At 34.5% G+C, this 26187-nt stretch overlaps 2 protein-coding genes, 2 long non-coding RNA genes and 1 pseudogene across 4 annotated transcripts; 1 reads left to right on the forward strand and 4 right to left on the reverse strand.

Moving 5' to 3' along the window:
* Positions 1-1310: 1310 nt before the first annotated feature.
* Positions 1311-5002, reverse strand: LOC124434440. Its single transcript, XM_046984338.1, has 3 exons — positions 4891-5002; positions 3505-3901; positions 1311-3191 (listed from the first exon to the last, which is right to left on the reverse strand). The coding sequence occupies exons 2-3, from the start codon at positions 3765-3767 to the stop codon at positions 1610-1612; spliced, it is 1845 nt and encodes a 614-aa protein (XP_046840294.1). The 5' UTR covers positions 3768-3901; positions 4891-5002; the 3' UTR covers positions 1311-1609.
* Positions 5003-7512: 2510 nt separating this feature from the next.
* On the forward strand, positions 7513-11314 carry LOC124435356. Its single transcript, XR_006945007.1, has 2 exons — positions 7513-7603; positions 10435-11314. It is a non-coding gene; the product is annotated as an uncharacterized LOC124435356 (long non-coding RNA).
* A 1330-nt stretch (positions 11315-12644) lies between these two features.
* On the reverse strand, positions 12645-13087 carry LOC124434962. Its single transcript, XR_006944947.1, has 2 exons — positions 13016-13087; positions 12645-12922 (listed from the first exon to the last, which is right to left on the reverse strand). It is a non-coding gene; the product is annotated as an uncharacterized LOC124434962 (long non-coding RNA).
* A 317-nt stretch (positions 13088-13404) lies between these two features.
* LOC124434961 lies at positions 13405-15891 on the reverse strand (annotated as a pseudogene).
* A 4088-nt stretch (positions 15892-19979) lies between these two features.
* On the reverse strand, positions 19980-22307 carry LOC124434388. Its single transcript, XM_046984279.1, has 4 exons — positions 21616-22307; positions 20872-21027; positions 20609-20780; positions 19980-20326 (listed from the first exon to the last, which is right to left on the reverse strand). Exons 1-3 carry the CDS (start codon positions 21733-21735, stop codon positions 20646-20648), a joined length of 411 nt encoding a protein of 136 aa, XP_046840235.1. The 5' UTR covers positions 21736-22307; the 3' UTR covers positions 19980-20326; positions 20609-20645.
* Between the last annotated feature and the right edge of the window lie 3880 nt (positions 22308-26187).

Raw genomic sequence — 26187 nt, forward strand, 5'->3', positions numbered from 1 at the left:
GAACGTAAATGTCTAGTCGCTTATAATTATTTATGATCAGAATCGTAATTATGTTTATAATTATCTAAAATTTACAATTTCCACAAAAAAATTTCTGACGTATACGTTTATGAGAAAAAAGTAGACAATTTTGAAATGGTATAAATTTGGCTAAACACCTCATAGATTTCGTGTTTTTATTTGTAGCTTTCAAGTTCAACTAACTCACATCTTGCATGGCCATATGTTTACGTTTTCATGCGTAGATGATTGCTTATGTTCCAACTGTAATTAAATCAAAATAGCGTTTTTAAAAGTAAACGAAAGAATAAAATTGTGCATGAAATCCGTCATGCAAGCTGAGATGCAAGCTTCGAGTCAAAATAGAAAACATCATAAGATTAGACATCGACCTGGGGGACTTTTTTTCATCATATTTCCAGAAATTTGAACCGCTCTTCCATTTTCAAGGTTTAATTTCCTATTTATTTGTATTGTTAGATTAAACAGAAGATGTTAAAGAACTCATACGAGCACGAATCCGTGAGATGTTTGGCTAAATTCATAGTTTAATTAGCATTTCAAAATTGTATAACAAATAATCATAATTATAATCAGCAATAATAAAAATAATTTTCCAGTCAATAGTAATGTTAAAGAATCTGAAGATAGTTTAGTATTTTTGAAAGAAAAAAATATTATATTATGATAAACAAATAATACCTTATTTTGACAAGTAGATGGTCACCAAAGCAACAGCATTATTTGAAATGGAAACACCAACTTCACTTTGTGATTTCAGCACTATTTCCCATTTCTCCTCATCTTGAGAGATCGTATATCAAAGCACTAAACAGAATTTAATTCCCACAATCAGGTCAGAATAATTGACAAAATGTTTTATTTATGTGTATGATTTATCTATGTGTAATAATGTCTTACCCTTTACACAGACGATGAAATTTGCTTTGCAAATCAGTAAAATGTAATATTTCAAAAACAGAAGTAGTAGCCAATAAAGTAATTCATAAGAATTTTGTATATCTAATTTTCAATGCTCTACCTAGAAGTAGATATGATAAAATAGATATCGACTCTCTAAAGAAATCAACAGAAAGAAAACATCATCGAAAACAAACTGATATAGGAAATGATCCTCTTAAACTGTCAATCACATTAGCTAAAATTCTACGCAACGAGAACAAATGATAACGTCACTCCCAAAGTGAGCTAAGCAATTGTTGACAAAAGTTTGCTATGCCTGTGGGATTTTATAGGGTTTGCCTACATTATTTAAGGCGAAGCAAGTTAATAATACCGTCATACACTGATTTTCATCATAAATTTATTACGCTAAAGCTTTGTAAAATCAAGGTAAAATAACAGGCAGAAAAACGTAATCATGTTTTCCATTGAACAAGTTACAACGAGCATGTACAAACTAGCGTGTAACTAAATCAACCAGAATTATTTCATGCAAATTTCATTTTAACGTATACATAATTATTTTTGCGGGTTCTGTTTTTTTTGGAGGGACCCCTGCACAATACCTATAGAGTACATTTAATATAAATAGATCGATAGATTCGCATTCAAAAACATCCAATTAATTAATAGTATTCAAAATTTTCTAGACACCATTTTGCTTTGCGCGAGGGTCTTTCAACAGCGAAGCCTTGTCATCAGCATGATTCTCATCATTAAGATAAACAGCGGACGATGTAATTCCTGAATCATTTTTACGTATTTCTTCTACTGTTTCCTTCAATATAACAGAACTAGGCCCTTGAATCGACGAATCTCCGCCTTGGCTTATATGACTGGAACGATCGTCCTCGTCTTCGTTAACAAGAAAAGGTTTCTCGTGTGAGCGAACGAGCATCAACAGAAAATGCAGGCAAATATGTAGAGTTGCAGCGAGCTGAAATAGAGGCCCCAATGCAAAGAGATCGTTAAGCGGTCGAAGTTCTTTCGATTCCATGTGATGATGAGCAATTTCGTGCATCTTCCCAATACTTTCATCCAGGACACAACCGACAAACCGTGCAATCAAACCGCTGAACAGCGCCGCAACAATGAAGTAATTCTTCAAAAGTAAATTCTCCTTCATCTTCATCTTGTTGATGGAAACACCAGAATAAACAAGAAGAAGAACGAAAAGACTGAAGCCTCTTGACAGACATACAAATGCAGACCATGTAACGTAAGATTTTGGACTGTCTTTGAAGGAGACGAAGGAAAGCATGGAGAATGTAAACAAGTACAGGATACTCGCAACACCCATAGACGTTACCATAACAACAACGAGATTTCCGCTCTGATTATGCATCAGCTTGCTTTTTACATTTACTGCTAAGGCTATGGCGAGGCATACTACAATGAAATCAACAAGAATTGGAAATAAATTCACAAAGTCGGGCAAGGGATAGTTTTTATTGAAAAACTGTAAACCGTTAACGATCTCAAGGGCCAACAAAACGCAACCAATCACCAAGCCAAGAATGGTAGCTTTGCATCGATGGCGAGGCAAATCAAATTGCAGGTCTTCTTCACGGTGGGGTTCTGCAAGATCGCTATCCTCAATTGATATGGCGTGCTCAAAAAACAGAAAAGCACAGAGTAATCTATAATCAATGAGCATAGCATTAAACACCTCTTTCACCAATTGCAAACTAAGAGAGTTGGCAACTTCTTCGTAAAGTCGAATGTTAGTGAAAGGAACGCTGGAAACCCAATACGTGAAATTTAAATAAGACAGAAACTTCAAATAATAAATAGCTCCATTTTTGAAGTCAGCGTGAGGAACACAACGACGCAGCGCAAGGTAGACAACAAGTTGGACGATCTTTTGAAAGGCCATGAATATAAGGTACATTCGGAATGCAACGGAAACAGTCGGTCGCTTGTATATCATCACAAGTATAACGATCTCTAAGCATGAGAGAGTCATCGATGTAACAAAGACGACCAAGCCCATGCCACGGTCATGCGTGCCAATGTTGGCGCTTAATCTTCTTTCAAACAGGTAGCAAAAGCCAACCAGCATGAAGATCGTTGTGACAAAGGTCATCACAACGTTATACCATATAGTGATGTCATCGCTATTATCGCGTAAATATTGCATGGTGCACAACTCCGTCACAACGCTGCTGACAATGGCCATGGTGAACATTACCCTTCCAAGAATATTGTCCAGCACTGGCTTCCGGAATCTATAATTGGATACGTCAGATTCGATTCGTTAGTCGCGCAATGTAAACATATATTTCACTAAGTAATCGTATCTGAATGTTTCGCTTTCATAAAGCGCAACATTGGACAGCCAGCCTGGAATGACGGCTCTATAGTTCAAAGATAACCTTAAAATAACAAAATATACAACAAAAACCGTATAGTCACACACAATGACCTGCTAGCGAATATAAATTTATATTAGAAACTCGACTTTTCACGAGTAAATATTGCAATGGTCATAACGTATTCTGAATATACTGCTAATAAATCGACATAACCATGAACACTTACATGATCAAGAACAATTCCAAAAAGAAAATAAACAATATCGCAGCAGAAATAATCCATAAGACTCTGGGAATGGTTACATCCAAGCCATGAATGCAGACTGGAATGTCAGTTGTATTTATACCACATGAGCAATTTCGTTGCTTCAGCATGTCGCGGCAAGTTTTCTCAATACAATTCGTCACATTGGGAGAAAAAACGCTACTTTTGTGCTTTACGTCCTTGTTTAAGTTGGCCAAAATTTGACGCGTTTGTGAAAACTCCATTATCGAAGTTTCAAAAGCCGCATTAACGCTAGACTTCTGGCAATTGTCTTGAGGTTATGTGCTCTTGATAACCTCTAGTATTCAACTAAGACCACGTGACTACCGGTCACTATCCGATTCCTAAAATTGCGTTCCTTGAACCACAGAAAAAAGAGATCGTTTTCTTAGAAGAATAATTCCATTATTCATCAAGTTACTTTCCTGAAATCCCTTTTTCTCGATGTTCTAGGATTTCATGACTGTTTGAAATGTTTTACTGGCATACTAATCGAACAAATTTATCATTATTGTTATTTTTAAAAAATATTTGAATAACGTTCCCATCATCATCGTTATAAAATTAAAGACATTTTTAGGCAATGAAAAATTCAACGTAAATCCTGCTGTCAACTTCTCTCTGTCAAGCTAAACATGCGTATAAAGTATATAGAAATAAATACGCAGAGCGTAATCGACAACGAGACGTAGCTGACGTTTTCAATCCCTTGCGAAGCTCACAATTGTACGACATCTTGACGTGTTTGATCTCGACTACTGTCAGTGAAACAGATGTGTTTTGTGGCATTCCTTTAGTCATGGCATTAAAATTATCGTAACTAAGTAAGTTTTCGTTAGTACATCTTTGTTGAAAGTGGTTAATCTTAATATGATCAATAATATGAATAGAAACCGGTCAGTACTTTTCCACTTATTTTGCAGCATAACATAGTGGTTAACATCGTAACAGAGATATTAGACTTTGTTCGTTTAGCTAATAACGTCACAGTGACACTGTGACATCATGAAAACATTCTTTGTACAAAAATTCAGAGATCTCCGGCGTGGAGAAATTATCGTCTTGGCGTAAAGGGCGAAATTAGTTATTACTATTGATTATTCACATTTGTTGTAATGGTTAAACTAAACATGAATACTTGAGTTTATATTATTTCTTAATTCGGCTTACATTGGGTTGGCGTGAAACTTCAACATTTCGGCGTAAAAAAAAGTTATTTTAAAACCTTCGGCGTGGTGTTTACACGGAATGCACCCTGGTTTGCACATGTACAAAACAAAATGGTTTAAAGGGGTAGTCTGACCTTAACACAACTTTCGCTCATATGAAAGTGTATATTGTTCTTACCTCTCTCACGAAATCCTAGGTTTCCAATTCAAATTTAACTCGAGAAATAATGCCTTAAATGTGTGTATTTTTGCCTCTTGTTCGATCGCCATTGTGTACATGCAAGCGAAGCCGCAGTCCAACAGCGGTTTTTCGTCGTGACGTCACTGCGCGGTAATCGTTGTCAACATAAGACAAAATATACTAGCAAAAGTAGAAATTACGCATAAGCATATTCATCGTTGCATTTTATTTTCTAAGTTTTTAAATTATTTTGCGCAATGGATACGGATTACTCAAACGATTCCTCTAATAATTATTCTGGAAGCAGTGTTTCAAACTACGAAGAAATGATTAACGATCAAAACATGATTCAACCATATGCTTATGAGCCGATTGAAACAGACTCTAGCGACGAGCCTATGGACGACTCCGACGAAGTTCAGCTGTTGTAACAATAAATGAAGACTCAGCACAATTTGAGGGAATAGATACTCCGGACTGTATTACAGATAATCCTGTTTTTCGAAATCTTTGTTTAAATTATTGGGTATTACGACTGGCATGGAGTGAGTACAAACAACACTATGGTTCAAGAGCTGAAGAAGGACCTGAACACAAAAGACAAAGACATGTGGCTTACAGGCAACTGGTTCGATGGTGTTGGAATGTATTGGGCAAGGAAATTAGAGTACCACTACCATCTTTTGCTGTTAGCTACATTCGAGCACATTTCCAACCACCAGGTCTAGAAGAGGACTTTGTCTATGAGGGTTTTAAATTCGCTGATGAATAATGGTAAGGTAAGCTATTATAGCCATATTTATAAGTATCGTTAATGATGAATTATTAATAAATAAAAATATAAATTGGATTTAGTAAATGAACAATAAATACAAATTATAATGGCCAAGCCAAACCAATTCTTTATTTGTGCTATGCAAGGATTTTGGTGTACATAATTAAAAAGTGCCTTTGCTAATGAATTTGCATAGCAAAACAAAAAATTTTGCTACTTTACTATTAGAGATTCTCTTATTATTAATTATAAATATTGGTATATACATAACTATTTTTTGGGGACTGTTTACCCATTCTTGATTTGTGTGCTTGTAAAACACTTTCTTTGTTTGGCTTTTCTATAGATGCAATATTTCTTGGAATGTTTGCTGGTAAAGAAATCTTGTTATGTACATTTTACATTAAAACAGCAGACATCTTCCATCATACCTTGCACAAAAGAATATGACTTACTCACCATAATTGGCTTGGCTACCAATTTTCTCACTTTTGGGAACACGATATTATATCCCTTTTCCCCTTGCTGCTTTCCACATTGAACTTGTGCTTGTTTTCTGCCAGTGTTTACATTGTGGTCTATCACTGCCAACTTGGTTCTTGCAAGCATACCTTTATACTAAAAGCACTTTTAATAAAGTATTTTCCTCCTTCCTCTTGTGCTTATCATGTTCCCAAAAGTAGAAAAATTGGGTAGCCAAGCCAATTATGGTGAGTAAGTCACATTCTTTTGTGCAAGGTATGATGGAAGATGTCTGCTGTTTTAATGTAAAATGTACATAACAAGATTTCTTTACCAGCAAACATTCCAAAAATATTGCATCTATAGAAAAGCCAAACAAAGAAAGTGTTTTACAAGCACACAAATCAAGAATGGGTAAACAGTCCCCAAAAATAGTTATATATACCAATATTTATAATTAATAATAAGAGAATCTCTAATAGTAAAGTAGCAAAATTTTTTTGTTTTGCTATGCAAATTCATTAGCAAAGGCACTTTTTAATTATGTACACCAAAATCCTTGCATAGCACAAATAAAGAATTGGTTTGGCTTGGCCATTATAATTTGTATTTATTGTTCATTTACTAAATCCAATTTATATTTTTATTTATTAATAATTCATCATTAACGATACTTATAAATATGGCTATAATAGCTTACCTTACCATTATTCATCAGCGAATTTAAAACCCTCTTAGACAAAGTCCTCTTCTAGACCTGGTGGTTGGAAATGTGCTCGAATGTAGCTAACAGCAAAAGATGGTAGTGGTACTCTAATTTCCTTGCCCAATACATTCCAACACCATCGAACCAGTTGCCTGTAAGCCACATGTCTTTGTCTTTTGTGTTCAGGTCCTTCTTCAGCTCTTGAACCATAGTGTTGTTTGTACTCACTCCATGCCAGTCGTAATACCCAATAATTTAAACAAAGATTTCGAAAAAACAGGATTATCTGTAATACAGTCCGGAGTATCTATTCCCTCAAATTGTGCTGAGTCTTCATTTATTGTTACAACAGCTGAACTTCGTCGGAGTCGTCCATAGGCTCGTCGCTAGAGTCTGTTTCAATCGGCTCATAAGCATATGGTTGAATCATGTTTTGATCGTTAATCATTTCTTCGTAGTTTGAAACACTGCTTCCAGAATAATTATTAGAGGAATCGTTTGAGTAATCCGTATCCATTGCGCAAAATAATTTAAAAACTTAGAAAATAAAATGCAACGATGAATATGCTTATGCGTAATTTCTACTTTTGCTAGTATATTTTGTCTTATGTTGACAACGATCACCGCGCAGTGACGTCACGACGAAAAACCGCTGCTGGACTGCAGCTTCGCTTGCATGTACACAATGGCGATCGAAAAATACACACATTTAAGGCAGTATTTCTCGAGTTAAATTTGAATTGGAAACCTAGGATTTCGCGAGAGAGGTAAGAACAATATATACTTTCATATGAGCGAAAGTTGTGTTAAGGTCAGACTACCCCTTTAATAAATACGTGCATGTTGATAAATATGTGTATAGGAGACAAAGTTAGATATTTTACAACATACTTTGGAAGCTTTTAAAAGTTTTGGTTGTTCCATATGCTCACTAGGTGTTCACAAAATTTTCCCAGTGCATATTCTTCAAAGGGATTCAACTTATCATCTACTTTCGTCCAAACTATTCAAAGACTTTGTTTTTACATCTTCATCATTGCTCACGGTCTTCTTAAACTTGATATTATGAAGTATTGAAGCACTCAATAAAGGTTTGCACAAATATGGATTTACTGAGGCATTGCTTGTAAAATTGCCGGTTTCAACGCTCTTCAACGCCTCAAGATGTGAAAATCCAGTTTGATTTATTAATTGACCGTTCACCATCAATCCCTCCTTAGCAACATTATGAGAAATAAGTAATAACGGAGAATACGCAAGTCCTTGTAATGTGACTGGATTATTCATAGTATTTAACGAAGAACCAGTAGAGTATTGGATCTATTCCAGGCAGTTTTGATTGTTTATTAAGCCAGTTCCCATCCCATGTTAACACATTCGTACTCATTTGAGAAACACTGTTACTTGGCTTATTATAAAACATCAAAGGTTTTGTGTGATTTGAATGACTCCATGTTTCAGTAATTTGATAATCACTTTTTGATTGTGCTTCTTCACTGTGTTTTGCAATTTTCCCAATTCCATCGTATTTCTCGTTGAAATTATCAATACTACCGGGGTAAAATGGTTTACAACAATTTTCACCTGATTGTTGAATGTTGCATTCTGGGAAGATTCCGTGCTTGGCCATGTTTTTCTGACATACATTTTCTTCATAGAAATTGCTCGAGAGTGAAAATACCTTAGTAATATAAGGCATATCACCAAAATTTTCGTTTGAGAAAAAATTTTCTGGCGTTCTGGCGTTCATGTAGGGACAATCGAGGCTGAAGTGGAGCACGTGATCCAGAAGGTTTACTTTTTTCGATTTCGGGATGAGCAATCACCCAGGAATTTTTAGATCGGTCCAGTTTAAACTTTATCATTAAATGTTTTGACTTATCCGTAGTCTTAATACCCTTCTCTATAGTTTTATTTGACTTTTTCTGCTCAGGTTCTTCCGAACTACTTGCAAGCTGAGATGTTTGAAAACTTTTCATATTTTCTTTTCCTTGAAGCAATTGCCCTTGCGAGGAATCCGGAGATTCACCAAGCATGGAATTTTCAAATTCACTATTACTACATGAAGTCTCTTCCTGCTCGCACTTCACACGTTTTACCTCAGATTTTTCACTTAAGTCATGTTTCAGAGATGTCTGGCCTTCAGTCACCCTTGACTGGGGAAAACGTCTAAATATATTTATAAGGTTTAGGTAAAACCATAATAAACGCAAAATATGCAAAATTGCAAAAATATGCAGCTGCGAATATTAGGAAATTTTAAGTAAGTATTGCAAGAAGCCAAAAGCAAGCACAGTTAGTTTGTTAATTCCTATCGAACTTGTTTGCTACATATGTAAGAAACAATATAAAAGAAGAACTTTGATAGTGAATATTAGTACCCAACATAAATCTTTAAGTAGAGGCATAAAAATAAACTAAATAGTGGAGTGTTGTAAAAATTGATAGCAATGTGAAGTTTCTGTTTTTTTTAATGGCTCTACTTAAAGATTTGTGTTGGGCACCAATAATCATAATTAGAATTGGACACAACCCTTGGTACTATTATAAAGAGAAGACAATGTGAAGAAGACCACACCATTAAAATCAAACCAATTAATTATAGAAATGTATAAAGCTGATAAAAATTAGCAAAAATATTATTGTATGCTATTTTATTCTTTATGTGTACTTTTCATTCATTAAAATATACGAGTATGCTAACACACATTAAAGTACATGGACAGCGGAGCGAGGAGGCGCAAAGCAAAGGGGAAGGGGGTCATAGTCCTCGTTTTTTCCATGGACAAGCAATTTATTTGGGTAAAGTATGGTGTTATACATATTGAATATGTTCTTGAACCATTTTCCGCATCCCTACCCCCTTTTCACACACTTTTGAACAGTCTCCACGATCATTGAAGTGTCGGCAAAGATGTAAAAGACCGAATGCTTTCAGTAGAATATTTTTAAAAGATGCAGATATCGACGATATAATTCAAACAGGTCACCGGCTGTTGCAACGATAAATGTCCTCCATTTTCGCGATTGTCATATAGAAAATATGATTTAAAAGCAATTCCAAATAATAATTATGCGAAAAAAATATTCGTGAACTTAATGTTAGAACAAATAATAGTGTTCATTTCATATATATTACAATGAACACTATTCAATATATACGTTTTTTATTCGCCCCCAGGCCATTGGAAGAAATATTATTGCCCTTCCTCTTCCTCCGCACAAAGTGCTAAGTAAGAGTAGGACAGTAGAATATGACAATCTTTCATTCAAGTGCACACCCAATTAACTAACTAGGCAACCAAAACAGCCTCAGAGATATTTAAGATATTTGAGGTCAACTTAACTATCTTTTATCGGTTTTATAACGATATTCAAGTTTCAAATGGTGTTGTATACTTTTTTGAGCATTCTCACTATCCGTTTTACTTGTTGGAAAAGAAAAGCCTTTGCTTCGCCAGTGGGTGTATTTGGTCGAAGTACACTATAGTCGCACTGGTACCATTACTCTGGCTGCCTTTCATCTACCCCAAAGATCCTGACATCGACAAGAAAGACTTCTTGTACTTTCTTATCTCCTTCGTTGTGTTGTTTCTAGCACCGTTGGTGGCAATCTTCTACGCCAAAGTGCGCATCTATCAAGAGATTAGCAGTTCGTTCAACGCAAGATTAAGTCAAAGTTCCAATCAAACAACCAATGAAAATGCTCATCTTACATCCATGGACTCCGAATCCAGCAAACACATACAAAGCGCAAGACGATGGCCATTTAAAGATAGCCATCTTTCAGAATCGCAGAGTTTTGAAGGCATTTGAACTGATGCTAGGATCATTCATAATGTGTTGGCTTGTTTGGTATCTCGGAATTTTTCTTTATTTGAAATTCTCGGATATTTCGAAACGCATCCCAACTATACAAACCACATGCTACAGCTTTTGGTGTTTCTTCCACCACTAACTAATCCAATACTTTATTCGTACTATAAGCAAGATTTCCGCGTCGCTTTGCGATCTTTCCTGAAGAGAGCACGGAAAGGAGCCTGCTTTTAGGATACTTTTCTTACTTGTTGTTAGTGAAACGATGAAAAACATGAGTATATTTTTTGTAAGTGTATTACAAGTTGTAAATGGCAGGGTGTAGCATCAAATTGTAACCATTAGAAAGTTCTACAACATAAAATTTTAGTGTAGAGCTAGAGAACTTTCTTCTCTCTATTGGTGATAGCCTTTAATAAGACTAAGGTTCGAAAGAAAGTTTGGGGGGAAAGGGAGCGCCCTTATATTATAAAATGTTAATATCTGCATATACTAATAATCGAGTTTTATCGTAATAGTGTTCTAAAACATGAATGGCAGTATAAATTTGTATGTCTTCCGTTATATATAGTGTCAATCAATATGTTGTATCTATAAATATAGCTACATTGTAACAATTAATTTATAATGTATTATTCAATATAAATATTTTCATCAACCAATATAAATTTGTATGATTCAATACATCCTTTCCTGAAATGCTACAAATCGGGAATATTTAGCATTAGTGGCCTTAGTAGCACTTAAAAAGTCGAATTAATAGCACTATTTTGCAATCACCAATAGTTGCGTAACTGACATAAGAACATGTGCGCAATTATGTGATAAAACACGCGTAGATTATTATAACTTTTATAGGCGTGGATGACTTTAGATCGAAAACATTTCATATATCTCGTTTCCATCATGTTTGATAAAATATATGGAAAATATGTTTCATCAAAACGCTTTGAAATGTGATGAACGAATTCCTGCTTGTCGTTCCGCATTCTCTACCATTGTGACGTATTACACAATGAATTACATGAGGCATAACATTTTGAAATTTTATCTTGATGAAACAGATTGCAGTAAGATTTTTAAAACCATGGGCGATTAAAAAACTTATCAATTACAACAAAAATTTTTGCTGTCATTTCTTACGTAACTCAGGAAGAGAAACCATGTAAAATAAATACAAAAGAATGCAAAATGGTGTTATTCTCTCCTCCAGAAGATAATGTGTGTCACGACTTGAGTGCATGTTCGCTATAGGAATAATGCTTAGGTGCTTAATTCGTGAAAACATGAACCTTGTACATCACGAGCACAGCCTATCCTATACACGCGTCAAATAAGTAGAATTAGCTAATTTAATACGTTGAGAACATCATCACTTTAAGTAAAAAATAGACACTCGATGAGAGTGGAAGAATTTTTGAGTTGTTTGAACGTAAATGTCTAGTCGCTTATAATTATTTATGATCAGAATCTTAATTATGTTTATAATTATCTAAAACTTACAATTTCCACAAAAAAATTTCTGACGTATACGTTTATGAGAAAAAAGTAGACAATTTTGCATCACATCTTGCATGAACATATGTTTACGTTTTCATGCGTAGATGATTGCTTATGTTCCAACTGTAATTAAATCAAAATAGCGTTTTTAAAAGTAAACGAAAGAATAAAATTGTGCATGAAATCAGTCATGCAAGCTGAGATGCAAGCTTCGAGTCAAAATAGAAAACATCATAAGATTAGACATCGACCTGGGGGACATTTTTCATCATATTTCCAGAAATTTTGCTACTTATTAAACCAAGACCCAAACTTTCATCCCATGAAATAAAAATACATTTTTAACAGCTCGTGCATTTATGCTTGCACCTTTCAAAATGTGGTTGCTGCAAACCGCTCTTCCATTTTCAAGGTTGAATTTCCTGTTTATTTTTATTGTTAGATTAAACAGGAAATGTTAAAGAACTCATACGAGCACGAATCCGTGAGATGTTTGGCTAAATTCATAGTTTAATTAGCATTTCAAAATTGTACAACAAATAATCATAATTATAATCACTAATAATAAACATAATTCTCCAGTCAATAGTAATGTTGAAGAATCTGAAGATAGTTTAGTATTTTTGAAAGAAAAAAATATTATATGATAGTTGAACAAGTAGATGGTCACCAAAGCAACAGCATTATTTGAAATGGAAACACCAACTTCACTTTGTGATTTCAGCACTATTTCCCATTGCTCCTCATCTTGAGAGATCGTATATTAAGCACTAAACAGAATTTAATTCCCACAATCAGGTCAGAATAGTTGACAAAATGTTTTATTTATGTGTATGATTTATCTATGTGTAATAATGTCTTACCCTTTACACAGACGATGAAATTTGCTTTGCAAATCAGTAAAATGTAATATTTCAAAAACAGAAGTAGTAGCCAATAAAGTAATTCATAAGAATTTTGTACATCTAATTTTCAATGCTCTACCTAGAAGTAGATATGATAAAATAGATATCGACTCTCTAAAGAAATCAACAGAAAGAAAACATCATCGAAAACATACTGATATAGGAAATGATCCTCTTAAACTGTCAATCATATTAGCTAAAATTCTACGCAACGAGAACAAATGATAACGTCACTCCCAAGGTGACCTAAGCAATTGTTGACAAAAGTTTGCTATGCCAGTGGGATTTTATAGGGTTTGCCTACATTATTTAAGGCGAAGCAAGTTATTAATACCGTCATACACTGATTTTCATCATAAATTTATTACGCTAAAGCTTTGTAAAATCAAGGTAAAATAACAGGCAGAAAAACGTAATCATGTTTTCCATTGAACAAGTTACAACGAATATGTACAAACTAGGGTGTAACTAAATCAACCAGAATTATTTTATGCAAATTTTTGGAGGGACCCTGCAACATACCTACAGAGCACATTTAATAAAAATAGATCGATAGACTCGAATTTCTATTTTCAAAACATCCAATTAATTAATAGTGTTCAAAATTTTCTAGACACCATTTTGTTTTGCGCGAGGGTCTTTCAACAGCGGAGCCTTGTCATCAGCATAATTCTCATCAATAAGATGATCAGCGGACGATGTAATTCCTGAATCATTTCCACGTATTTCTTCAACTGGTTCCTTCAATCTAACAAAACTAGGCTCTTGAATCGATGAATCTCCGTCATGGCTTATATGACTGGAACGATCGTCCTTGTCTTCGTCAACAAGAAAAGGTTTCTCGTGTGAGCGAACAAGCATCAACAGAAAATGCAGGCAAATATGTAGTGTTGCAGCGAGCTGAAATAGAGGCCCCAATGCAAAGAGATCGCTAAGCGGTCGAAGTTCTTTCGATTCCATGTGATGATGAGCAATTTCGTGCATTTTCCCAATACTTTCATCCAAGACACAACCGACAAACCGTGCAATCAAACCGCTGAACAGCGCCGCAACAATGAAGTAATTCTTCAAAAGTAAATTCTCCTTCATCTTCATCTTGTTGATGGAAACACCAGAATAAACAAGAAGAAGAACGAAAAGACTGAAGCCTCTTGACAGACATACAAATGCAGACCATGTAACGTAAGATTTTGGACTGTCTTTGAAGGAGACGAAGGAAAGTATGGAGAATGTTAACAAGTACAGGATACTCGCAACACCCATGGACGTTACCATAACAACAACAAGATTTCCGCTCTGATTATGCATCAGCTTGCTTTTTACATTTACTGCTAAGGCTATGACGAGGCATACTACAATGAAATCAACAAGAATTGGAAATAATTTCACAAAGTCGGGCAAGGGGTGGTTTTTATTGATAAACTGTAAACCGTTAACGATCTCAAACGCAAAAAAAACACAACCAAGCACCAAGCCACCAATGGTAACTTTGTATCGATGGCGAGGCAAATCAAATTGCTGGTCTTCTTCACGGCGGGTTCTGCAAGATCGCTATTCTCAATTGATATGGCGTGCTCAAAATACAGAAAAGCACAGAGTAATCTATAATCAATGAGCATAGCATTAAACGCCTCTTTCACCAATTGCAAACTAAGAGAGTTGGCGACTTCTTCGTAAAGTCGAATGTTAGTGAAAGGAACGCTGGAAACCCAATACGTGAAATTCAAATAAGACAGAAACTTCAAATAATAAATAGCTCCAGTTTTGAAGTTGGGGCGAGGGACGCAACGACGCAGCATAAGGTAGAAAACAAATTGGAAGATCTTTTGAATGGGCCAGATTATAAGGTATATTTGGAATGCAACGGAAACAGTCAGTCGTTTGAATATCATCCCAACTAAAACGGACTCAAAGCATAAGAGAATAATCAATATAACAAAGACGACCAAGCCCATGCCACGGTCATGCGTGCCAATGTTGGCGCTTAATCTTCTTTCAAACAGGTAGCAAAAGCCAACCAGCATGAAGATCGTTGCGACAAAGGTCATCACAACGTTATACCATAGAGTGATGTCATCACTATTATTGCGTAAATATTGCATGGTGCACAACTCCGACACAACGCTGCTGACGATGGCCATGGTGAACATTACCCTTCCAAGAATATTGTCCAGCAATGGCTTCCGGCATCTATAATTGGACACGTCAGATTCGATTCGTTAGTCGCACAATGTAAACATATATTTTACTAAGTAATCGTATCTGAATGTTTCGCTTTCATAAAGCCCAACATTGGACAGCCAGCCTGGAATGACGGCTCCATAGTGCAAAGATAACCCTATAATAACAATATATACAACAAAAACCGTATAGTCACACACAATGACCTGCTAGCGAATATAAATTTATATTAGAAACTCGAATGTTCACGAGTAAATATTGCAATGGTCATAACGTATTCTGAATATACTGCTAATAAATTGACATAACCATGAACACTTACATGATCAAGAACAATTCCAAAAAGAAAATAAACAATATCGCAGCAGAAATACTCCATAAGACTCTGGGAATGGTTACATCCAAGCCATGAATGCAGACTGGAGTGTCAGTTGTATTTATACTACATGAGCAATTTCGTTGCTTCAGCATGTCGCGGCAAGTTTTCTCAACACAATTCGTCACATTGGGAGAAAAAACGCTACTTTTGTGCTTTACGTCCTTGTTTAAGTTGGCCAAAATTTGACGCGTTTGTGAAAACTCCATTATCGAAGTTTCAAAAGCCGCATTAACGCTAAACTTCTGGCAATTGTCTTGATGTTATGTGCTCTTGATAACCTTAAGTATTCAACTAAGACCACGTGACTACCGGTCACTATCCGATTCCTAAAATTAGCGCTCCGTTAACCACCGTTTTCTTACAAGAATAATTCCATTATTCATCAAGTTACCTTCCTGAAATCTCTTTTTCTCGATGTTCTAGGATTTCATGACTGTTTGAAATGTTTTACTGGCATACTAATCGAACAAATTTATCATTATTGTTATTTTTAAAAAATATTTGAATAAAGTTCCCATCATCATCGTTATAAAATTAAAGACATTTTTAGGCAATGAAAAATTCAACGTAAATCCTTCTGTCAACTTCTCTCTGTCAAGCTAAACATGCGTATAAAGTATATAGAAATAGATACGCAGAGCGTAATTGACAACGAGACGTAGCTGACGTTTTCAATCCCTTGCGAAGCTTACAATTGTACGATTTCTTTACAATTCCTTTAGTCATGGCATTAAAATTATCGTAACTAGGTAAGTTTCCTTAGTACATCTTTGTTGAAAGGGTTAAAAGTAGCTAAATTATGTAAGTTCATTCTTTACTTCTACATTCAGTCCAAACATAGAGATCAATAATATGAATAGAAACCGGTCAGTACTTTTCCACTTTTTTTGCAGCACAACATAGTGGTTAACATCGTAACAGAGATATTAGACTTTGTTCGTTTAGCAAATAACGTCACTGTGACATCATGAAAACATTCTTTGCACAAAAATTCCGAGATCTCCGACGTGGAGAAATTATCGTCTTGGCGTAAAGGGCGAAATTAGTTATTACTATTGATTATTCACATTTGTTGTAATGGTTAAACTAAACATGAATACTTGAGTTTATATTATTTCTTAATTCGGCTTATATTGGGTTGGCGTGAAACTTCAACATTTCGGCGTAAAAAAAAGTTATTTTAAAACGTTCGGCGTGGTGTTTACACGGAATGCACCCTGGTTTGCACATGTACAAAACAAAATGGTTTAATAAATACGTGCATGTTGATAAATATGTGTATAGGAGACAAAGTTAGATATTTTACAACATACTTTGGAAGCTTTTAAAAGTTTTGGTTGTTCCATATGCTCACTAGGTGTTCACAAAATTTTCCAAGTGCAATGACTAGGTAGAACTTATAATACAGGCAAAGTTCATTTTAAAAATAGGATTGCAGTATACGTTTAAATGATGATAAACTTGTTTGTGCATATTACAATTATATTGAAATCTTAAAACAGGTGTATATCAAAATATTGCATGTTTGTGTGTTCGTGTAATGTATTTTTTTTTGTATGATTGAGTCGCTGTTCTTTTATGTTCTGCAGGCTGCATTAAACTTCATGAAGTCACGAGCTGTATTCAGATACAACCTTTATTGTCATGGCAGTATATGGACGCAGTTCATAAGGACCATTTTAAATTGTAGATCACGCTTTAAACATGTACCTAGTTTACATTCATATTTCACTCACGTTTCAATTACAATCATCATTCCTCAGTTCCACGACAAAGTATTTCACACGCCCCACCAGCTTATCAGGCTGCTCGTCAAATGCCAGTTTTAATGTCAACTGACTGGATGACAAACATGTAACGATACTCCCGGGCTCAAACCATTTACTTTAGATTTCTGTGCTCTTGTCCACTCCGAAAAGCAAACTTGCCGAATAGAAACACCATCGCATTTAATAGCGCCGTGGAAAAAGATCCCAAAGCGACTTTAAGCTCTAGAATTTAAATTTCATACCTAACGGTGAAAGGTTTAAGCTTGCTTTACATTTGCATCAATATCTTAGGTTGTGAGCGCTTCATTAAAGCCTCAATCGTGTCCAGAAATGTTTGAAGTTTTCGTGTCCAATCATTATTTCTCAGATATCGCAACAAAAAACAACAAAGCTCGAATAAAACACAAGTGCATAGAAGCAAAGCTAGCTTGAAAACGCCAAGCAAAATATGAATTTTAAATAAAGCTGAATAAAGCCAAGCACCTTTGGGATTCCTCACTCTTTTCTACGCATACACAAATGAAGACACGCCTCCATTGTTTGCGCACGCACGTTTTCCATAGTATTATCATTAATTATCATAAGTATTTTCATTAATTTTGATAAACCTAAATTTCTATACAAAATACAGTGTAACTATTCAAACTATATAAGAGTATAGACTATTATAACTATATAAGAGTTCAAAACAGAGAAAGCAAAAATGGTCCGAAAACAAGATGTATGGAAAAGGTTTAAGGATTTAACACTGGAAGGCCATTAAACTCAAAAGGACCACAAGCCAAGTGACACTGGAAAATCCTGAAATACCCTTCCAGTGAGGTTTTAAGAACTGATATTCTTACTTCAAATGAGAAATATACTATCCACAATGAAATATTTGAAATAGCACTTACAAAAAAAAACGCCAAAAGAACCAACGAAGTGGGGAGGGGGGGGGGGACATTGTTTCAGTGCAAGCCATATAAACACGTAAACAAACGACTCAAAAAACTCAATTTAGTCCGCGAGACATTTTCCAAACATACCGTTTTCTGTCAAACCGACGACCACAAGACAAAGATGCGTTCTTCTTTCAAAAATAGACATATTACCATTTATACATGGTGTTTCCAACTCAAAATAAAGACTACAGTTAATACAGTTTTTCTGTGAAAAAGTCAACGAGTCTTATCGAGAATACTCAACTTTCGACAGACGATAAAAACAGGAATGGACAATACTAACCTTAAGGAACGTCTTCTATCACAGATACGAAATCATTAAATATTGGACTTCTTCTACAAGTGAAGTTTTATTTAAAGCAAAGCTCAAATATTTTTCAGTACAGAAATGGTATGCGAAAATATAAAACAAGTCTTGTTTGTGTAATTTTGGCGGGAAATCATCGCTGTCAATCGGCAATGGTCGGAAAAATGGGCCGGATATTTGTCAGTAGTTCATTTTCAATTTTACAATTCATTATGGGGACGCAAAACAGGACAAAACAGAGCATGGCTAAAAATATAAAGTGAAAATTTAGTTGAAAATATACGCTATGATAAAGAAAATAGGTTATAGTGTACAATATATATATGCTGCACAACTGAATATATAAATGTGAAACATCAAATGTATGATATGAAACCGTCCGTGATATAGATTATAAAGAGAGACTGAGACGAGCTATCCAAGGGTTTCCATTCTCCAAAAATTTTTTGTGCAGGACCCCTTCTGTCACCCCTTCTCCCACGGGTAAAAATGGCCGATATGTAACTTAAAGAGTACATTTAAAACCTGTAGCTTCGCAATTGAAAAGTGAAAACAAAAAAAAATATTTTAGAAATTTCTACGTTTTTTTACTTCCGTTCATGTGATGATTTTACTTGTCGAAAGGAAGCAAACGTTGAAATTGCTGTTATTGCCAACCATGGCTTAAAATGTACAAGGTTTCTAATTGGTGTATTTCACCCAATGATTTCACTCTAACGTATCTTATGACGTAACTGTTTACACGAACTCAAGATCAAATAAAGTTGTTGAGCGTGCTCATCTATTTTGCCATTCAAAATAAAGTTGAAATGATTTTTAAACAATATTTTCTCATAAACCTTTCACTTGTTATGTGCTATGCACATGGATAATCTTGGAACGAAAAAAAGAATGCTAATTTCAACTTTCCTTACATTCTAATATATAACAGCGCCCACACCGAAAAATGCCTCTATTCTTTAGAGTAAATACAGTATTATTAAAAAACTGTTCACACCTGACCTCTAATAAAATCATATGAAATCATTAAGCAATAAGAAGGACTGCTTCTAGCATCAATGACTATTTGATCCGAATACAGCCAAATGTCAAAACACTGGCTACTTTATGAAAAAGGCGCTGGTATATTTTGTCTAATTTTACAAAAAGTCGAACGTAATTAATTTGGAAATTCAATCCAGAAAATTGAACATATATACCTTAGTAAGATATAAACGCTTTGCTCTCTCTCTCATAGGACATGATAATTCACCGAAACATAAGTCAAAATTTCAATCAAAATTATCATGAAAATTATCTATCCGACAAGAAATTGCTTAGAAAAATCAATCAAAAGACGAGATGTATTTAAATATTTTTATTTCGCTTTACTGTTCAGCGAAAGAAGAATTAGCAAATAGAAAGTTTACTTTGTTTTCTCGAGTTCATAGAGAAACTTGGAGTAGTTCACACGAAATTTCTTGTTTCCAGGCAATAATGAAATTTTCGCATGAAATACTGGCTATATACACGTGCTATTTACAAAATTTATTGAAAAACATTTAAAGCTTGATGCATTCTTGTATAAAGTGAACCAAATTAACTCATATTGACATCGCATAATGATGAAAACCATTACAAAACAGATCTATTTTCTTTCACTTGACTGTCTTACATATTCCAATTTCATCAGCTTCAAGAACAGTTTTCCTAATCAAAATTAGAAAAATATTTATAATTAGAATTAATGGAATGAATGTTTGTACAATAAAATTACAATAAAATACTTAGAGCGAATCTAAAGCAATTGAATTCTTTAGAAGGTACAATAAAGCACTGCACCTTGTCTAAAAATTTTTGACCTTTATTATGATTTACGCTTGAAAAGATTGTTATTTAAGCCAAAACATAAATTTTATATTGTTTCAGGTTACACGCTGAGCGCACACACGTTAGTGCGAATAACTGGAATGCTGACCAATAAAGACATACCTTATAAATAAGAGAGAGATTATACGTAAAGACAGGATTACAGTCTCTCCCCAAACGTTCCCCAGGATGCGTAATACCATCCAACTGTTTCACAAAAGAAACCTTTCTCCTCCGAAAACAGATCAGTTGTGCACGTAAGCCCTCGAGAACAAGGACAGGTATAATCTCCAGGCTAAAAAAATGAATTATTGAAATTCAAAAGACGAGTAACACGATACAAAAATTAATCACCTCAAAAGAAAGGCAAAGGCTTCATAACTTACAAAAATTTTGGGTGAGCATCGCTCACCGATTCCTTTGTACATTTTACATGTTCCGGTTACATTTTGTAAATTTGGTTCGTTCGCTGCCTTTAGCAATCCTGTGCAGCAGTAACCAACGGGACAATCTTGTAACGAATGACATTTACGCCCTTCACTCTAGAGAATAGTGAAACGATTGAGTAAATGTAGAACCCCTAATCAAAGTCGTTAAGAAAATAATCATACCGTATGAATCACAACATTTTTTATAGATTAATCATCCTCACTACACTCTAAGTTCAACAACAACAAATTCTGTTTTCTTAAGTGCGGATAAACATAAAAATTCTTGTTTTAACTTTCTTGTAAATCTGCATTTGAATTTCGATCATTCATACAACAGAAAACGTACTTTTATCATATGAAAACGATTTTCAAGAAAGGTCTATTCACTGAAAAATTCCTTTTGGATTATACTCCAGACGGTTTCACATGTATTGTGAAAAAAAAATGAAGAAATTGCACAAAAAGTGGCCGCGACAGTAATGAATAGTGATATAGCCTAGTATGTGCAAATATTTGGATACCACTCAATACAAAAAAAATAACTAAAACGAAATCAATTGTATTTTCACACAGTTAAATGTACATAACACGAATAAATACGTGGCTGGCTGCACTGCCAACCATGCAAGGATGACCAATTTTAAAAAAATCATTGTCACAATAACATCATATCATAATAAAGAATATTCAATGGCACACCTGAATACGGGTCGAATCAAGCCTCAGCAATTCACGAAGTGGCATCGAGCTCACTTCAAGTACCACGTACAGCCAGGATAAGATCAATAAACTTAAACCACTCTTTTTGGAATACATCATGGAGTTGAGCTTACAGCGTGAAAATAAATGCTTTCAAAAAATATTTTTTTCTAACGAACAGCTGAATGCCAACGGACTTTCAAAATGATTCTTGACGACAAACACCAGCTCTTTAAGTATATCTCATAGCTGGAGATTGTGACATCTGAACCTTATTTTGCTACATTCTTGGGCAAAGCCGTGGGGTATAATTCCTTTAGGTAATGTCTCCATTACGCAAAATATGGAGTTATTTACTTTCATTGATCGTGTGTTTGTTGTTTTATTAGCGAGTTGATTTGAATTCTTTGAGTCGTAATACGATAATATCGAGCTAAAGCAATTTAGCTTCGCCATCTAATTTGACAATTTCACAAGGATGTTTACTTAAGTTTTTGAAACAAAAAACATTTTTTCACGAAAGACGAGATTTTTCTTGGGGGAAACGAATTTGCAGTCAACATGGGAAGTAACTGATTGGTCACATTGACCAAAGGATAAAACTCTATGTAATATCTACGACCTAGCATAAAATCTATAATCTCCAATCCTCCATCCACATCGTCGCTTTAAGCTGTCAATGACTCGTGATATATATTCAATTAATACACCATCAAGAAAACGCTATTGCACGTATAGCAATGCAAAGAACAAATCTATTTATTATTATTGGCTCAAATTTCCATGGGAATTTAAGAACCATGCACTGAAGCACAGGAAACAATTACGGAGGATGGGGAAATAAAGTGCATTATTTCCTATAATATCCTGATGACCCTTCATTAAAGCATCAAACAAGACACCAAAAATCAAATGATTTCCTGAAAATGTCCACAATCTGTGCTGGTTTACATGCAAATAAGTCATTTAATATACAGGCCCACGATTGGACCCCTCATAGCACAATACAAAATAGTTTCAGCCTGCAGCAGTGTAAAAAAGAGGAAAAAATCGAAGATTCAAAGAAAAACAGTATGAATTCGGAAAAAATCGGAAAAATTTGCTATGAAAGAATTCAGCTGATTTTCAAAACGATCATACTTTTTATCAACGGTTGCAGAGCAATCTTATTATCTATTTTATTCTTTAAGCAATAACAAAATAAAGCTAACAGCACGTGCAGTCGATTTTAAAAATAATAACATCCGCAAGCAAAAACGTGAATGAAAGAGGCACTACATTAATTTAATGAAAACAATATAGCATCACTACAAAAATATCAGTTCAATACAAATAGTCGCACACTGTATACAAACGTCGTGATTATAAGAACCCTCAAAATTTGAAGGTAATTTATAACGTCCAATACTTCACCCCCACACTTACGCTTACTTCTTACGGTAAAATATAACATTAAAACACTTCGGACCCACTGTCCTGCCCCTCCATAATGAAATGCCTTCCCCCCTCTCTTCATGAAAGGCATTCGAACCAAACATTCAGATGCTAACTATCTCGTTAGTCGGTGTATTTCAAAAAGGACATTGTGGCAAACACTGTCACTCTAGAGATAAGTGTTGGAATCACTTGACATGAAGTGCATGGGACGTTTTGATTTTAGTTAAAGTGAGAAATTTTAGAAAAGCATATTAATCTCTGTCGATGCTCACAGGAAAAAACTCCAGTCATTTTATTGACGTGTTTTTTCAAAACAAAACACACCTTTCCGGACATTATTCATGCGTCGTGTTCAAATACATTCGAAGAGAGAATGTAGTCATGCTTGCATTTATTAATCTATTTTTAACGTAACAAAATTCAACAGGTGAAACGAAGTCATATGAATAATGAAGCGTATCTCGTATCTAAGAGCGGAATCAATCTACTTCAAACTGTGAAATACAACATCCTAATGAGAATTTTTTTGTTTCTGCCATCCGGCGTTAACAAAGTGGCTCTAATTTTCTAGCAAGACGCATATTCATGTGACGGGAGGCTTCATAGATTCACCTGTTTCATTCATTGTCTGCGAGTCTTGTGCGTAAATGAGCTTCTCTACAGAGTAAATTAATTATGGACACATGCAAATGTAAGTTTGATCATCCCTAAAAACTTTAACAGTTTCAAATTGTAACCAAATTTAGCAACAACTGAAAATAAAAAAAACGAAATCTATAGCCGTGACAAATAGGACATGTATATGATCGTAGCATTGACTATATCTGGCATGTTATCACTAAAAATGATGATTGACATTTATTGTTGCAAAATAATACTCAAGACATTACGTCGCTTTATCAAAATAAATCTTATGATGGAAGTTAAGTTAAGTTCATATTTTGTTATGTTTTATTAAGTTTCGTGTTTTGTTTCATCATCATACTACGAGTTCAACTTTTAAAATGACTAAATTTTATTAGGTGATATCAAAATTATGTATCTATGAATTTAGCTTTAACACTTTATCGAAACAATAAACAGAATGATCGATGATTTTGTGCAAGTGAAATTACTGCATTGTTGAAAAATATCTGAAAACAAATCAGTGAACTGAGTGAATGGATTCCTCGACTTACGTCTAAAATTATTTCGAGAAGCTGAAGATGATGCATGAAATAATTCGCAAAATGCTCAAAGGCGCGAACTAATAGTGTAACAACATTGTTGAAAATCAATATGACAAAAATCTAAAAATTACATTTACGCTGAAAATGGAAAGTGTCACAGCTTCATTTATATAATGAACGCAGTTCTAATTATATCTTTCCGACGATTCAACAAAACTTCCAATGAAAAATTTTTCATTGCGAATTGGATTAGGGTTTAACGAATAAAAATTACTGAAATATGACACACTCGTCACAAGACAAGTGAGCACATGTCTGGAATGATAAAAAACTTTACTAGATATTTATTTACATTATGAATATGATAGCCCAGCATAAGACTTAATTCTTAATAAAGCCATTACAAAAAAAATGTGTAGAAGATTTTTTAATGAGACGATGTCTCATTTTTAACTTAAGTTCAGATACTATGAAAGATATTTACACGAAGCTTCAAATATAATTATAAAAGCAGATAATTATATACATCGATTAGAACTACAAATACAATTGTATAAAGAACACGAATAGAATACAAATTGAGCTTACATTTGAATGCTCGCATAAATATCTTTCAAAGTATCTGTGTTATGTTTTAAGTTATTGAAAAAGAAAAACCTTCATCTCTATTATTTTTTTGTAATGGCTATATTGAAATTCTTGTCTTGGGCTATTATATTCGTAATGAAAATTCGGCCTGGTATATTTCTGGCAACGATATATATATCTTTACGATATATTTCGATATTACGAGTATTCCATTCGAAATCTCTCGATATCTGAGGGTCGAGTATTTTCTGTGTTGATGACAATGCCAATGTATTTTTTTGTTGAAAGGCAGCGCTTGTTCTTCAATTGTAACTATCAGCTAGATCTTAATTCGATTGAAATCTGGAGAAAAGGCTTCCCTATCAGCTAATGCATAGACGAATGAGCACAATAGGTGTACGGAGTGCACCTATTTTTAAATAAACTATAATAATTTGAACAACACTAGAGGTACGAAAACGGCATACTTATCCAAAAAAAACACAAGCCTTGGTATCTCTCGCAGTCGACTGAGGAACAATTCACCAATAATTGACCTTCAAAATAGTTTACACGTAGCTATTTTAATGGTTTTAAATTCCAGTATTTTTGATTTTCCGACATGTCGATTTAAGCGATTAATTTTGTCTATCTTTGATTTCGAAAGTTCAGATTTATTGCGCAAGACATTACGTGTAATTTTAATAATTAATCAGTCGCAGACAACGACAAAGTTGTGTCCAAATCAACGGATTGCTTTGATTATAGAAAACATTTGAAGCCATGACATATTTTACGAGAGGGCTAAAGTTTGCAAGATATAATTTACAATACAAAGAAGAAGATCAAACGACCCATTCCTTGACTGCCTAAAAAATCCGAAAAGTCGACAATGGCATTGATCTGCAATAGTTAAGTCGTATTTACCTGAATTTTTGAAAAGACCTGAACCGATAGAGGTCAATCCCCGAGGGTTTATCACTGACAGTTCCCCTATCGTCAATAAACCGTCCAGTGTTTATTTTGGCTTAGCATGTATCATAATAGACAGAACATTGTGCTGACGTTTACTTCACAAGGTCAACAAATTGATAGAATATCATTATGTATATTGGGAGTTATGGCTCTATTAGTATAACAGTAAATTTGAATCTGTAAACTATCAAGAATTATCAAACGGAGTCACCTAAATCCCTGTGATACGTTAATCAGGTAGTCTAACTAAGAGCTAGAGACATCGACAGACTTCATTAACTTTCACATAAAAATATTTTTGAACTAGATTGAGGTTAAATTTAAACTTCATGTAAATTATCAAACTGTTTCTGTAACTTAAAATAACTTTGAGCACTGCCTGAATAGAGAGTAGGTAAACATTTGTCGAGTGTTTAAGAAAATT

This window comes from Xenia sp. Carnegie-2017, unplaced genomic scaffold, assembly GCF_021976095.1.
Source record: "Xenia sp. Carnegie-2017 unplaced genomic scaffold, XeniaSp_v1 HiC_scaffold_14, whole genome shotgun sequence".
In the NCBI taxonomy this organism is placed as follows: Eukaryota; Metazoa; Cnidaria; class Anthozoa; order Malacalcyonacea; family Xeniidae; genus Xenia; species Xenia sp. Carnegie-2017.

What these genes read in the sequence shown, in the direction of transcription:
- LOC124434440 (XM_046984338.1), bottom strand. Translation starts at nt 3,767, where the DNA reads ATGGAGTTTTCACAAACGCGTCAAATTTTGGCCAACTTAAACAAGGAC. An exon ending in TTGGAATTGTTCTTGATCAT is followed by an intron (nt 3,192 to 3,504) that starts GTAAGTGTTCAT and finishes ATCCAATTATAG; the next exon opens with ATTCCGGAAGCCAGTGCTGG.
- LOC124434388 (XM_046984279.1), bottom strand. Translation starts at nt 21,735, where the DNA reads ATGATGTATTCCAAAAAGAGTGGTTTAAGTTTATTGATCTTATCCTGG. An exon ending in TTGATTCGACCCGTATTCAG is followed by an intron (nt 21,028 to 21,615) that starts GTGTGCCATTGA and finishes ACTATTCTCTAG; the next exon opens with AGTGAAGGGCGTAAATGTCA. An exon ending in GATGCTCACCCAAAATTTTT is followed by an intron (nt 20,781 to 20,871) that starts GTAAGTTATGAA and finishes TCATTTTTTTAG; the next exon opens with CCTGGAGATTATACCTGTCC.